General features: G+C 51.8%; 1 protein-coding gene across 5 annotated transcripts; it reads right to left on the bottom strand.

Moving 5' to 3' along the window:
- Positions 1-7,401: 7,401 nt before the first annotated feature.
- On the bottom strand, positions 7,402-14,579 carry SMUG1 (single-strand-selective monofunctional uracil-DNA glycosylase 1). 5 transcript variants are annotated; one of them, XM_060414037.1, is made up of 3 exons: positions 14,541-14,579; positions 10,722-13,218; positions 7,402-9,712 (listed from the first exon to the last, which is right to left on the bottom strand). In XM_060414037.1, the coding sequence occupies exons 2-3, from the start codon at positions 11,010-11,012 to the stop codon at positions 9,185-9,187; spliced, it is 819 nt and encodes a 272-aa protein (XP_060270020.1). In that variant the 5' UTR covers positions 11,013-13,218; positions 14,541-14,579; the 3' UTR covers positions 7,402-9,184. The 5 variants fall into 5 exon arrangements, with proteins under 5 accessions (XP_060270020.1, XP_027823032.1, XP_060270021.1 ...); XM_027967231.3 differs by having other exon boundaries at positions 10,722-11,023; XM_060414038.1 differs by having other exon boundaries at positions 10,722-11,023; positions 12,460-14,559.
- Between the last annotated feature and the right edge of the window lie 1,165 nt (positions 14,580-15,744).

Raw genomic sequence — 15,744 nt, 5'->3', positions numbered from 1 at the left:
CATTGCTATTCTGCACATGGTAGGTTTAATCAGGTACTCCGTAAACATTTGTTGCTTATTGAGAAGTGACCCAAACAGCAGGAGCCCCCCATATCTCACACCCAAATTTTCTTTGCTGTGATGTCTCAGCATTTGGGGGGAGTTTCTACAACTCCACAACCTCTCAATATTGAAATGCTTAGACTCAGTCATTGGATGTCCTTTATTCTCTTTCTGTTCTCACTCCTTAGGGGATCTTAATGTCATCGAGGACCCAAATTTTATATCTCCAGCTTGGACTTCACACCAAACCCAGATCAGTATGTCACTCAGCCTATCATACACTTCTACTTGGTTGCTTAATAGGCATTCCAAACTTACCCTGTTAAAGGACTTCCTGGTGGTCCAGTGGTTAAGAATCTGCCTTCTAATGCAGAGGATATGGGTTTGATCCCTGGTGAGGAAACTAAGATCCTGCACCTAGTGGGTGCAATGAAAGATCCCACGTGCTGCAACAAAGATCCTGTGTGCCAAAACTAAGACCCAAAGCAGCCAAATACATATTTTTTTAAAACTCTAACATGTCAAAGACTGATGCCTCCCCCAAACCAGCTTCCTCCTGCAATGTTCCCCAAGTCAGCTCATGGCAACTCCCGGGGTTCTGGTCACTCAGGTCAAACCCCTTGGTTTCATCCTGACTCCACTCCTGCCCTCACACCCTCCACCAGGTCCATCTGCAGATTCCTGGGCTCTCTGCAAAGTATATTCAGAATTTGACCACTTGTCATCACCACTGCACCCCCTAGTCCAGGCCGCTGTCGTCTCTTACCTGGTACTTCAATGGGCTCCTGCCTGGTCCCCACACTTCTGCCCTTGCTTTCTCAGTTGAGTCTCAACACAACAGTAAGCATTTTCCATAACAATACAAGGCAGATCATGTCACTTGCCTGCTCAAAACCCTCCAGTGACTCTCCATCTTACTCAGCACTAAAGCCAAAGCCTCATGGCGACTTATTCATCCCCATGTGATCAGGTCCCCACTACCTCACAGACCCACCATTCACCCTCTCCCTTATGCTCTCTCTCCAGCTGTATCAGCCTCGTTGCTGTTCCTCTAACAGCAGACACGCTCACATCAGGGCCTTTGCCCTTGCTGTTCTCTTTGTCGGAATGCTCTTCCCCCAGAAATCTGCATGGCCCCATAGCATCTGGTAAACGGCAGGCTCCATATGCTGAGGGGCCTGAGCAGGGATGAGACAGGGAATGAGGAGGAAGAGGAGATGCTGATGGAGTCTGGTCCCACATAAGAAACAAAATGGGTCGTCTTGCTTTCTCTGTCTTCCTCCTCATGAGGGACTTGCTCCATCCTAGTTCCTTAGGAAGGGTCCCACTCTCCCTCCCACCCTCCAAGAGCCTCAAGCGCACATCCCTCCCAGGACTCCATGGGCCTCCTGGATAGGAAACACCTCACTCCTGTGACACTGAATGAGAGGGCCCTCTCTGCTCGGCTCCAGGGGACTGGTGGGCAAGAACTGGTTTTCTCCAGACATTCATGCAGGAACCTCATCTTCACCACTATCCAGCCGGGCCTGAGCGGGTGAAGTCTATCACCCTACCCCGCTTCTCAATCTGGGCTTTCTTTTCCTCCTCAGCCCTGCCTTGCTGGCTCCCAAGCATCAGGCCCCCCATGGCACACACTGGAGGCAGGCGGAGGAGTGAAGGCTGGTGTTCCTCAGTGGGGGGCCTCAGAGTGGTGGGGGGAAGGCTTTGGGTGTGGGGGGCCACGAGAGATGCAAGGAGACAAGCGATACAGAAGCGGTGGTACTGAGATGGTGATCCAGAGGGTACCAAGAGAGCATCGGCCTGAAAACGGGGGTCACACTCCGGGGCAGAAAAGAGGCGAGAAGTGAGAGCTGACAGATGGCAGGAGCTGGAGACAGGGAGTGCGAGAGACAGTCTCACAGTCTCACGGACGGACAGAGAGACACACCAGAGGAAAGAGACTGAGAGACCAGGCCCGCCCGGGAGCGAGGGACGGCGGCCGAGACTACCCAAAGAGATGGAGAGAGGCACGGACAGACCAGACGGCTGCAAAGAAGCCGAGGGACAAAAAAGAGCGGAGGCGGGAGTGGCGGGAAGCGGCGGGCGCGGGGCGGGCGCAGCGGAGCGGGCGCGGGCGCCGGGAGCCGGCTCGTAAAAGCCGCGCCGAGCGGGGAAATTGCCGCCAGAATCGCTGAGCTCCACAAAACGCCGCCCGCGCGGCCCGCCGCCGCGCCCGCTCCAATCTCCAGCCTCATCGCCGCGCGGGCTGGTTATGCATTTAAATGTTATTTAATTGGATTGCGGAGGAGCTGGGGGCCAGAGCGGCCCCCGCCCCCTCCCCGCACGCGCCGCGCGCCCGGGCGGCTGCCTCCTCCACAAATCTGTTTTCCGAGTCACAGATTGCAGCGCACCCCCTCCCTACCCGCTCCACCACCCCGACGACTCCCCTCCGCGTCTGGGCTCCTTCTTCTGTTCCCTCCTCCCAAATGGAGCCAGAGGACACTCAGAAAGACACAAGTCCTCTGAAGATGCGTGAAAACGCAGGGGCTACACAGAAATACTCCAGATGCACAGGGACCTACCCGCAGCAAAAATGGGTCACAGTGAATGACACGAGTGTCCATCTGGGAGATTTTTCAAAATGCAGAGACAAAAAAGATCCCCATGGATCACAAAAGTACACAAATCCTTGTAATAAACCTGAGACCCACACTCTACAGGGAACACATCACCCTACCCCTTGGAATGGCTGTGACAAAGTGACACCACCATGTAAGCGGCAAGATCATGCTCAGTGTGAACTCTCATGGACCTTCCTGAAGCCTGAATGTTCATTGGAAGGACTGATGCTGAAGCTGAAGCTCCAATACTTTGACCACTGATGCAAAGAGCTGACTCACTGGAAAAGACTCTGATGCTGGGAAAGACTGAGGGCAGGAGAGAAGAGAGCGACAGAGGATGAGATGGTTGGATGGCATCACCGACTCAATGGACATGAGTTTGAGCAAACTCTGGGAGATAATGAAGGACAAGGAAGCCTGGTGTGCTGCAGTCCATGGGGTCACAAAGAGCCCAACATGACTTAGCTACTGAACACAACAAAGCCAAGTAAGGAGTAAAACACACACATTCACTCTCAGAGCAGCCATCACACCCCAATAGCTCACTCATTGGTGATGCCTTTCTGGTGCTGGAAGGCAAACCTTTCCTTCAAAAACATCCTGTTCCTCTCCCAGTTCACAGCAGAAAGCATCATCAGATGAGGTTCTGAGAGGCAACTGCATCAGTCATCAAGTTTCTTAAAACTGAACAAACAAAACTGAATCAAAATCACAACAGGTGAATACTGGAAGGGCCTTCCTCAGAAGACAGAAAGTTCAAGATCCCAAGCAATGAGACTGGGCTTCTCCCCAATCAACTGCAATAAGAGACACATTCTGCAGCCAGGACTAGGAGTCAGCACTATCAAGGTAGATGGAAGGACAGAATGACCCGCTGAGGCATGTCCCCCACACACTCCCCGGAAATTGCTGGCCTGAAATGATCCGGGTCAAGTTGCTTCAATTAATGAAAATGGAAATGACAAGTTGCCTTGGCGCAGGCCACCATGGAGGACTATTCTGGGCTCTCAGCCACTCCCTCTGCCAACCGGGCCTAGAGACTGACATCAGACTGAGATCCTCAAGAAGGAATTAGGAGCAGAAGAACAGGCAAAAAGATGTACAGGAAAATCCCACTGCAGTTGTTTTGTTTTTGACAGAATGAGGACCAAGATAAGGAGAGAAAAAAGGGGAGAGAAAGGTTCCCCAAATACATTAAATAGTTTATAATTCAACCTTGACCGTTAAGCTTGGGCTGGGGCCAGGCTTGGCATTAAGACCTCTGAAGAAGAAAGCAGTTTAGCCTCCCCCAAAGCAATTTATTTCTGTATCAACTGATGGTCATACCTGGGAAGTTTATCCATGTGTCTAATGTCAATGTCTCATGCTCCAACTGAAATTATTTCCTTCTTTGGGGCATTAGGAAAAAATAGAAAACTGCTGGCCTAATATTCCTAAAGAGGAATATTCGGAGAATTAAGACCTAGCCTGGGCTGGGCCTTAGTCTCTATTCCTCCCCTCCATTCCACTCATCTTTGTCCAGTGTATGCCCAGGCTGTTTCTGACCTTTTTTGTTTTAGCACCTGGACAACCCCTAAAACACCTACTGCTGTTTTCCATCCAAGAGATTCATGGAACAAGAGATGAAAAAGGAAGCCCCCTTTCCCATCTCCCATAAAGCCAAGCCCAACCCCTGGTTCCAGTCAATCCTGGCCCGGAGCTCATCCTTGCAGGTGGGGCTGGGAATTCTTGGGGCAATCTGACACCATGGTCCCCTTTTTTGAACACCCACTCCATGGAGATGGCAAAACCCAGCAGGTGATGAGAGAACTCCCCAGTCACCACCCTGTCCCACTGGCACACAACCTCTTGCCCACATGGAGAGCTGATCCCTTCCTCAGTCCATGCGCCCAGGGTGCTGTGTTTAGAACTTGCTCACAACACCTTTTCCGCTTGATTTATACTATAATTATATGCTTGTATCTCCTAGTGTCCGACAGTGAGCAACGTGAGGGCAAAGAGCCATCTAATTCACCTCTGTCACCCCCTGTGGTACCTAGTGTAGGGAAAGGCACACAGCGGACATCAATAAATGTTTGTCAAATTGGGAAAGTGAAGGACCACACAGCAGTCAGACACGACTCAATCTTCCTTTAAGCCATCCTGTTTCAGTAAGAGGAAAAAAAAAAAAAGAGGAAAAGTCTCTTTCCTCCCAACACACTCCATCCTGCAGAGTCTCAGAAGCACCGCTACCCCGAAGCCCAGTGTGGCTTCTATCCAGTGGAATGTGTATACTTGTGTGCACGCATGTGCACACGCATACATGTCGAGGCGGGACTTAGAAGACCCCATCCCTCCTCTGAACCAGAACTGGATCACCATCACTGCGCAAAAAACAACAAACTCTGAATACTCATGTTAATGGATGGACACTCTGGGGTAGATCCCCAAACCCAGACTTGAGCACGGCTTGCACATTCATCCTGGACACCTACTGTGCGCCAGGTGTAGGGCTGTATATGACGAAAGGAATATGAGACCCTCTTCTTGCCTCCAGGACACCGAGTGCAATCCTGTCCATGTCCACAGGACATGGCTGCATGTCCACAGCACAAAGAGAAAAACAGATACGAGGCTGTACTTCAGACAGCAACATCTCTTAAAGTGGAGCTGGGACACTTTCCTTTTTTAACACCTCTACATGTGAACTGACTCCACAGCTCTATCCAACAGAACTTTCCACGATGATGGAAAGTTCTGTGTCTGTATCATCCAGTCAGTAGCCTTTAGCCATGTGTGGCTGTCAAGCACCTGCAATACGGCAAGTGACTGAAGAGTTGAATTTTTCACTTTGCTTCATTTTAATTAAACAGCCATGCATGGCTAGTGGCCAGCATGTCAGACTGTAAAACTCTTGATGATCTCACATCACTTCAATTTGGCTTTAAAATACTTTTCACAACACTGGTTTTTTATTTTTGGCTGCACCATGCAGTTTGTAGGATCTTAGTTCCCTGACCAGGAATCAAATCCAGGCCCCAGCAGTGAAAACGCCAAGTGCTAACCACTGGACTATCAGGGAACTCCCCCACAATATTGTTTTGTAGCAGCTGACATCACCATTCCCTTTGGCCCAGGAGAAAATAATGAGATCCCCCCCACAACAAGGACACTCTCATTTGTACTGAAGAACCTGCTCTAGAATGGATGGGGAGTAGGGGCCAGTCTGGTGGGTTAAGGCCCATCGGCCAGCTGAACCACCACACCAGCCTCCATCCCCAGAGTGGAGGAAAGGCAATGAGCACCCATTTGTTAGTGGTTGGCATGAGCTGGGGAAGAAAAAGCAGTGACGTTTCAGGTGTCTATTATGGACTAAATTGTGACTCCCCCAATTCCTACGTTGAAGCCCTAATCCCCAGGTGACTTGGAGAGATATCTGGAGATAGAGCCTTAAAGAGGCAATTAAGTGAGGTCATAAGGGTGGGTGGGACCTTCATCCAACATGACAAGTGTCCCTTCTAAGAAGAGAGATAAGAGGGAAGTGCGACAGAGAAAAGATCATAGGAGGACACAGCGGGGAGGCACGCCCAGGAGGGAGGCCTCAGGAGCAACCAAATCTGCTGACATCTGCATCTTAGACTTCCAGGCTCCAACACTGTAAGAAAATAAATTAAGTCCCCCAGTCTGCGGTATTTTGTTACGGCAGCCCTAGCAGACTATCATGGTGCCCTTGGGGAAAGGGAGGCCCAGGACTTTTTCAGGCCCAGGGACCTATTCAGCACCTCCCTAAAAAGACGCAGCCCTAGAATTGAGGGCACCACCACTAGAAGCCACACCCAGCAGTGACTGCCACACCTAAGTCTTCAAGCCATCTTCTTGGTCACTACCATTCAAGGGCCTTTACACACTGCCCAACCCTGCCCCTACCCCCTCCTGATTCCCACCTTTCATACTTACCAACTCTATCGCCCCCAGACATCTTCCCTACACACGAATTCCCTCCCTCCCCATTCCTGACCCCACGCACCTACACCGCCTCCTATGCTGGCCGGCCCCTCTTCTCACTTCACTGGACCGCAAATTCTCAAAGATTAGTCTAGCATTCAAGACCTTTCACAAGCTGACCCCAGCTTACTCTTCTCCTTGTTCTCCCAGCTGGGCCAAGTCAATATGAATCTATTTGCCAGCCCATGAACCCAAGAGTGCTCTTCTCTAAGCTCTCCAAAACTGTCTCAGTCCCTAAAGCCACCTGAAATGCCACCTCCTCCAGGGAGCTCTCCCTGACTACCTTAGCTAAATATATAAGGGAACAATGGCTTCGATCTCCATGCAATTACTTCAGTGCCTGACCCAGTGCTCTGCAACATGGGGCAAGAACTACGTAGCACCACTGCACTGACAACAGAAAGAGGAAAGGAGTCTAAGGCACGTGGGGGTGCAACATTGTAAATATTTTTAAAAATATTAATATGGTTGTGCTGGGTCTTAGTTGCAGCATATGGGATCTAGTCCCCTGACCAGGGATTGAAACTGAGACCTCTTGTAATTCTGATGCCAGCCACCTGCAGTTAGCCGAGACCCCTCAGGTTTAAGGGCAAAGCGCCCAACAAAACTGGGCAAAATGCCCAACAAGACTGCCCTCGCCGCAGATGCCAACTTCAGGTTCAGGGGTCATCAGGTCACCTGCACTGCTGACTGGCTACGAATCCAGGGGTTTCTACACTCCCCTCAGGTTCAATAATTTACTAAAATGACACAGAACTCAGGAAAGCACTCCACATATTATTACAGTTTTTATTATAAAGGATACAAATCAGGATGAGCCAAATGAAGACACATAATGCAAGATCTGGGAGGGTCCCAAAGTGACATCATGTCCCTTCTCCCCTGGGATCAGGACACACCACTCTCCTGACATATCCACGTGTTCACCAGTCTCCCTGTCCAGAGTCTTTATAGGGTTTCATTATGAAGACAGAACTGATTGAAATCTTAACCACGCGGCTGAATTCAATCTCCAGCCCCGCCTCCCCTCCCTGGGGGTCAGGCTGATATCACCTGTCTCAAAGTCCCCACCCTCGGATCACATGGTTGGTCTTTTGGGCATGGTCAGCCCTCCTGAGTCAAATTTCAGCAAAAGCTCATGTGTAGTCTGAGGGTCCCACCATGAATGACAAAACTCCTGGCGCTTGGGAAATGACGAGGACCTAGAGGCTCCCTCTCAACAACCAAGAACAGAGGCCACTCAATTTATTTATTATATAATGGGGAGGACACATATTAAAAATGTTATTTTGAGATCTGGAGATGGTCTATACCAGGAGCTAGAGTCCAATCACGTGTTCCTTATTAAGGTGGTCTCTGCTCCTGACTGGATTCACTTCCAAGCCCTTACTACAGGGGCAGACATGTGGCAAAGGTAAGAAATGAGTTAGCTGGAGATACCAGGCTCCCATCCACCCATCAAAGTGCCCCAAATAGCAAACAAACCACTCAACAGGCCTCTAACAGAGATCCTGCAGCTCTGGCAAGGTAATGAGAGACTTCATACCATTACCCAGCCACCCAAGAGAAACTTTTGCAAACAGGAAGAGGTAAAAGGGAAAATATAAACTACCACCTTCCACCCCTGACGTGCAGGAGGGGAAAAAGGGCCAACACAAAAGGGTTTAGGAGCTTTTAATGCTTAGCCTGAAAAATCACAGGCTGGGTTTTCCATAAAGTCATTGGTCCATCTCGGGCAAGACCTTGCCCGTCACTCGGGGTACGGGTGGAGGCCCAGACCCCCACCCCTCCCCTCCCCCTGGTCTTCAGGGCAGAGGGGCTTCCTGTGTAGTGTAGTGTAGCGCGTCCCCAACCAGGAGGCGGAAAACCCAGAAAAGGTGTAGTGAGCACGCATGTGCCAGGCACTACGCAAGGCACTTTTAAGTGTTATCTCAGTTAATCCCCACACCAGCCCGGTGAGGCAGGGACCCCATTTTATAGGTGAGGAAGGATGCTGAGGCTTGGAGAAGTCAATCCGCTTGTCCACAATCACAAAGTTCACAAGTCTCAGGGCTGGGATGGAAAACCAGGTCTTCTGGCCTTTCCCACGCTGCCACACTGAACTCCCCCGACCCACCCTCAGCCTCTCATCAGAGGCTCACTTTTAGCAGCCACAACCCATGCTTTGTCCCAGTGCCTGTGGGGAGATGGGTGAGCTGCAGGAAGCCGTTCTAGGACGACAGGTGGGGATCCTGGTGGGATCTTTCCTCTAAAACAGCAAATAGGACCTTGGAAGTCACTGTTGGGGTCTCTCTCTGCAGAAGAGAGGCTCCAGGGAAGCAGTGAGGTAGAGCAGCTCACAGACGCTGGCTCTCTGTGGAGTTGGGTACCACAGACGGAAGGAAGGTGAAGTGAGCGGGAATCAGGAAGGCAAGCAGGAGCAATGTCAAACCGGCAGGTCCCCCAAACTGGGGAGCCCAGGGGGAGCTTGTGGCTCCAGTCCAAGAGGTGTGTGGTCATCCGCTGGACCAGAAGGACCCGGAGGCCTTGAACATGTCCTGTGCCAGCCGCAGGGGTGCTCAACTGGTCAACAGCGGCAGCAGGCCCAGCTCGTTCAGCCTTTCCTTGGCCACCGCCTCCCAGCCCTTGTTGGCCTGTGGGCTGCGAGGGGAGGGGTGCAGGAGCCCCTCCACCTGGACCTCAGGCATCAAACCAGCCAGAGCCCGCCGCGCCCGCTGCTCAGCCAGGCGGCCCACGCCCACCACCAGCCGCACCCCCAGCAGCCGCACCTGCCGGCACAGGGCTGCGTCACATGCCCCCAGGAGCTGCTCGCGCTGCCTGGCCGGCAGCTCGGCAGGGGTAATGTTGCGCCCGCTGGGAGCCAGAAGGAGCAGCGGACACAGGTTGTGGACGAAACAGTGACGGAAGAAGACCTCGGGCTGTCCACAGAGGTTCCGGAAAAAGCCCCAGAACCGGGCACCGCTCACCTCGGACTGAGGGCACTCCAGTCCCAGCACTGGTCGCTTGGGGTGCTCCTGGGGAGGGCTCCGCACAGGGCCCCCAAGGCCCAACCAGTCCCGGACTACACTCACTTCTCCAAAGGGCACCTGTGAGGAGGAGACACACGAGGGCTTCGAACTGGAGACCTGATGCCTGGGGTCTGGACCAAGCAACCCCATTCCACCTTCCAGAAGGATCTGTCTCCCATTGCCCCCACCCACGCCCCAAGGCCAGAAACTAGGATTCTTGGCCCTTGTCTGAGCCTGTCCGTGTTTCTCCAGTTTTCCTGTGGTCTATGGTCCAGAAGAATCTATTAGCTCTACCCCGACTAGCCTTTGGGACCAGGAACAATAAACACGAGGGGATCTCTGGCCCGACACAGGGAGCGATGGGTAATAGGGGGACAGACAGATGGCCTGGGACAGAAAGGCGGCCAGGGTGAGAGGAGACACAAGGACAGGGCTGACCGCTGCTGCCTGGGTGCCCTCTCAGCCCCAAGCCTCAGGCTGTCATTTCCATTGATCATCATTGATCACCTTTCAGCCCCCAGTTGGGGTCAATAAAAGCGATTGAGCCTCCTGCCCTGAAGCCTCTTCCCCTCCCCCATCTGCCGAGCACCCCCATGGAGGGGCAGTCACTCATCCGGACGTCTGAGGGGGAAGCAGGCAGGCCCTGCGGCCTGCTCTGTTCCAACCTCTCCTCCGCTAAGAAACAGAACCCGGGCTGCCAGAATGCCCTGCCTCTCTTCCCTGACCACCCCTGTCAACTAGTCTCCCCTGAGGAGCCCTGGTCCCTCTCCTGACCCCAACAACACTCTAGGGAGAGGGGAGATCCGGCCACGCAAGGTAAGGATGGGGCTGGCGGAAGGAAGGGCTCTCAGAGGCAATTAGTGGACCGCTCACATGGGAAACGGAACTACCATTAATGTGCCTGGTTAACTCCAGCCAGTGAGGCCGGGAGAGTGTCTGAGACCACAGGAGCCAGGGTATGAGGATGGGGGTGAGGGGCGCACCCACACGTGTCCACTGTCATGCACATACGCCTCCACAGCACATGCAGCCAAGCGTCCACCCTGGACCCTCCCACTCCACCCCGCAGGGGAACCAAGCTCTTTACCCCTGTCTGGGCCATGCCAAAGGGTCCTGGGTTCATGCCCAAGAAGAGCACTTGCTTGGGGCCCTGGCAGTAGCGGGTCACGTAGCTGCGATGTGGCTCCCACGCGTACTCCACAGGGTTGTAGATGATGCCCACGAGCTCGGAAAACTGCAGCTGCCTCAGCTCGTCATTAAGCCGAAGCTCTTCCTGCAGGAAGCCCTCGGCCAGGCTTCGAGGGGAGGGCTGGGGCTCCATCAGGGCACCTGCAGGCTGGAGGCGGGGCCCCGATGGGAAAGGCTGGGGCACAGCCATGCCACTGTCACCTGGAAAACAGATGGACAGAGGCCCCAACAACGCCAGCTATCGAGTGGGAGGGGTCCAGGCTGACCAGGGCCCTTACTACCATTTCCTGGGCTCAGAAGAGACTGTGTCAGTTAGCCCTCAACCTCTAGGCAGGTCTTTACTCATCCCAGTTCCTGGTAATGAAGGGCCTTTCCTCTCCTGGATTCAAGTACTCTTCCTCTTCATAAATCACCCAGTGAGCATAGCCCATAACCACCAGTCATCCCCCACTCCAAACCCGTTTCCACCAGGCATAGGTTTAGGGTCACTAGCTCCTAGGCCATGCCAAGGTTTTCAATGAATATTTAGTTGGCAAACTTTGAGCACTGTTACTGTCATCTTAATAAAACAAGCCCATCCAGGATGGGCTGTGTTCTGGAAACCAACGTGCTGAAGGATGGGCTGCAGGTGCACAGCCACAGCGCAGAGACTGAATACAGAGCTGATTTCAACAGATTCCAGGTGGTGAGCAATCGCTCTGTGCCAGGTACCCCTCAATGATGCATATAACAACCACGTGAGGTGGGCATTACTGCTCCCATGTTACAGATGAGAAAACTGAGGCTTAGCAAGATGAAGCAGCTCGCTGAGGGTCACTCACTCAGCAAGTAATGCAGCTGGAATCTGAACCAAACCATCTGACACAAGACTCTGCTTTTCACCATCCACACCCATCTTGCTTGAGATGGTTTGATCAGCCACCCTGCTAATTCTAGAGGCCCCCCAACACCCCCCAACCCAGCTTTTTGCCCACGTTCAAGAATCCTCAGTGGTGAGACAATTAGCAGACTCAGACTAGACGCCTACAAGCTATGTAACTACGGCCAGAGCTTCAGGTCTCCTCATCCAAATACTAAGAAAAATAATATCCACTTAAAAATACTGGAGACCCATGTGGCTCAGTGGTAAAGAATCTGCCTGCAACGCAGGAGACATGGTTTCAACCCCTGGGTCGGCAATATCCCTTGGAAGAGGAAATGGCAACCCACTCCAGTATTCTTGCCTGGAGAATCCCATGGACAGAAGAGCCTGGTGGGCTACAGTCCATGGGGTCACAAGAGTTGGACATGACTGGGTGACTAAACAGCAACACTTGAAACTATTACTATAACAAATGGAATAAGATGTGTAAGTGGTGGTCGGGGGAGCAAGTGGGAAACGGAGGGAATGGGGAAGAGGCAGAGGGAGCACCCCCGCTAGCTTTGCAACCCTCAAAGGCCACTCTTCCAATCTTCCTCCTCATCATTCCCATGTGAACCCAGAGGCCCAAACTGATCGTTCCATTTACACTTTCAAAATGCCTTTCCTATCCAAACTCCCAAAACCTAACACATTCTATTTCCACAAATTCATAGACTCCTTGACTGAAGCAGGACTGACTGCCCCACCCCCCCACACACACACATTTGAGTCATACCTGCCCTTCCAGATGAAGCTCAAATTCTCCCTCGGGGAAAGCTGTCCCTCTTCAGGACACCACAGCATTTGCTATAGCTTCCCAGCCCTACCCAACCCAAGTAGGTCTGGAGTGGGGCTTGGGAATCTATTTAAACAAGCTTCCTCAAGCGATTCTGATGGTTAGTGATGGCTGAGAACCACTGCATGTCACCATGGTTAGTGGCATCTCCATGAATTCACACCTTGCCTCCTAGACTAGACTTGAGGCAGATCAGAGAGGAAGCCCTGTTTCATTTTCCTCCGTATCTCCAAGGTCCCAGCTTTTATCTGACAGTTAACTGTGTCCATCTCATCTTTTTTCAATGCTGTTTAAAACTATCTTCTGGGAGTTCCGTGGTGGCCTAGTGGTTAGGATTCCTGCTGTGGACTGGGTTCAATCCCTGATTAGGGAACGGAGATCTCGCAAGCCACGTGGCACAGCCAATATAAATAAGTAAAAACAAAACTACCTTCTACCAAAGAGCCTTTCCTGACAGACTCCTCTCCACTTCTACACCGAGTTGACTCAAGGCCCAGCTGCACGTTTTGCACTCTGCTTGCTTGAGAGCTTGCCAGGCTCTGGGCACGTTTCCATCACATCTGGGCCTCCCACAGGGCAGGGATCATGGTTCTTCTCCCTCTCAACCCCATATGCAGGTCAAGAGTAACCTCTTCCCCCAGGTGGGACCACAAGGTTGACACAACAGCTTGATCCATCAACCTGTTCTCTGACCCTAGCCTTGGGAGAGTGGGAAAGAGAGAGAAAAAACATCTTAACTATGCTCCAATATAATACAAAAATTTTAAAAGTCAGGGCTAAACTTAGGAAATCCTTCCCTAGACTGCTCTCAGAACTCTTTAACCGATCTGTCCGGGTGGCTACCCGGGCCAGCTGGACTCAAACAAAGGCTGAGAAGGGCGCTGTGGAGAACTCCGTTGGCTCCGGGGCCCTTCCTTTGCATCTCCCCATACAGTGCCAACATTAGCAGACTGCCTGCTCCAAGTCTGGCATCTCTCTCAGGTCTTAAGGTTGAGCCTACCTTTGATCTTTAGGGACCCATCCTGAAGACAGCAAGGCCAGGAATACACAGAAGAGTGACAAGGCCTTATTTTCAATGTTCTAGAATTTCAAAGCCTGATCAGAAGGCAAGAGCTACAGGCTATGTGTCAACTGACTATAATTCTAGTCCCGGTTTCATCTCTAAGGTTCTCCTAAGCAAGTCATTTAACTGTCTTCTCTATGAGATGAAAATCAAAATTCCCATCCAACCTACCACCAGCTGTTAACTCATTTTTTCCCCCCAATATTTATGAGTCTCTTACATGACAGGCATTGTGGTAGTCTTTTGGTGGGGAAGAAATCCAAAATGAATAAACAACTCACAAACGACTGTGACATGGCACATAAACAACTGTAATACACTGTGACATACTGTGATTCCAGCTTTAATGTCCTGAAGAAAACACCTTGGAAGCCCAAAGGAGAAACCAGGAAATTCTATGTAAAGTCACTCAGGGACAGAGAGCAAGAAATGTCCGTTTCTGAAATCACTGATAAATTACAGTGTCACATTAAGCACAAGTGGAGGGTGATCCACCGATAAGTCTGGCCACCTAGGCTCTCTGGCACTAAACTCAGTAAAGGCAGAAGGAATCCAAGACACTGTCCACTCCCGTGTCCCTTGGGGGCACTTTAGGAATCCACATGGACAATCAGCAAATCCTTAAAACCAATAATGATAACAATAATACTAATAGAGCATGGACTGAGAAGTTCCCAACACTTCATCTCCCCTCCTAGTTCGAGGGGGCTGACAAGTAAGGATCCACAAGAAACCTCCACGTCCGCCCGCGGGCTCCGCCCGACGGGAAAGCCTCGTCTCAGCAGGTCTCCGGGGCGGTTCCATGGGCTCGGCTTTCTCTGCGCCGGGCGAGCCCCTGACGGAGAGAGGGGCCCCGAAACACAGACATTTCCACTCCCCGCCTGTCACCTCCAGCTAGCCCGGGGAGCCCCTAGCCCGCCCCCCAGCGCCCCAGGTTGTCAGACTCCTACTTCCTCACCTGGTCCAGCGCCCCATCCGGTTTCCGGTTCCTTTTCCCACCCCTCCCGCCGGGCGCGGAGGACCGTGGGAGTTGTAGTCCACTTTGTTTAGGGAAAGAGATTGGCATAGCTGCGGCCACTTCCGCCGGAAATACTCAAATTCCCGGAAAGTGTGCTAAGTTGGCAGTAAGTAACTCTGGGGGTTGTAGTTTATTCTTTACACCAGGGCTAAATCCAGACGACTTGAGAAGTGAGAAGCTACGTTCTGTAAGGACCTTGAAGATCCTGGGCTTTAGCTGTAAAAGGCATCACCTTTCCAAAAGTTCATACACTTTCCTCAAAGGGATTGTGAATCAGGGAGCTTCAACTATCTGCAGTCTCTTAACTCACCTGAGGGTATTAACAATGGCTACAGACTATTTCTAGCCCTCCTGCTGCTCCAGATATAAGAGACCTCTCCTATGCAGCCCTCCAAGGACTGTATGTAGGACACCCACGAAAGCACTTCTGGCATCTCTAGCTAAACTCCTTAGTAATAACTTTGAGACTCTTCCATCCCACATTACTGTCCAAGCCCCTGTCTCCACAGCTTTACCATTTCACTTCTCTCCCTCCTCGGCCCTGCTGTCTACCCAGCCCTATTACCTTCCATCCTTCCCAGTCCTACCTCTGGAATACTCTGTCCAGGACACCTTTCTTGACAGATTCTATGGCTGCATCTAACAGTTCATTCACTCCCACCGTCCCAACCCAATACTAATGTCCAAAGCTGTCCCACTCCTAGCTCTGTTCTTGTCCTGTGGCTGGATCTGTGTCTGTGTCCTGACTATAATATTGTCATTAGACTGGAAACCCCATAAGGTCACTTATCTGGTAGATTCTTCTCATCCCCACCTCCTGAATACCCCAGCACAGGTATGACTGAGACCAGAGGAAAGCAGTCTCCCTGCAGGTGGAGACCAGTGAATCCCAGAAGAGGAAGAGGTGAGAGAACAAGGATGCGACCCCCTTCTCTAGCCTCCCCTGCTCTCCTACCAACAGACAAAAACTTAAAGGGTGCAGCAGGAGCTTCAGGGAACTGAGTAGTGACCCTCTGAACCACAGATGAGAAACCACCCCAACCCTTGTAAGACTTCGGAAACTGAATTAATCATCCCCTTCAACAAAGTCCATTATTTCCTGAGGTTTCATTTGTGCCGGATTCTCTCCTTCTCTGTGTCTTTG

The sequence above is a fragment of the Ovis aries genome, chromosome 3 (assembly GCF_016772045.2).
Source record: "Ovis aries strain OAR_USU_Benz2616 breed Rambouillet chromosome 3, ARS-UI_Ramb_v3.0, whole genome shotgun sequence".
Lineage (NCBI taxonomy): Eukaryota > Metazoa > Chordata > Mammalia > Artiodactyla > Bovidae > Ovis > Ovis aries.
Note: the sequence above shows the minus strand (reverse complement) of the source record. Positions and strands in the feature narration are given on the sequence as shown.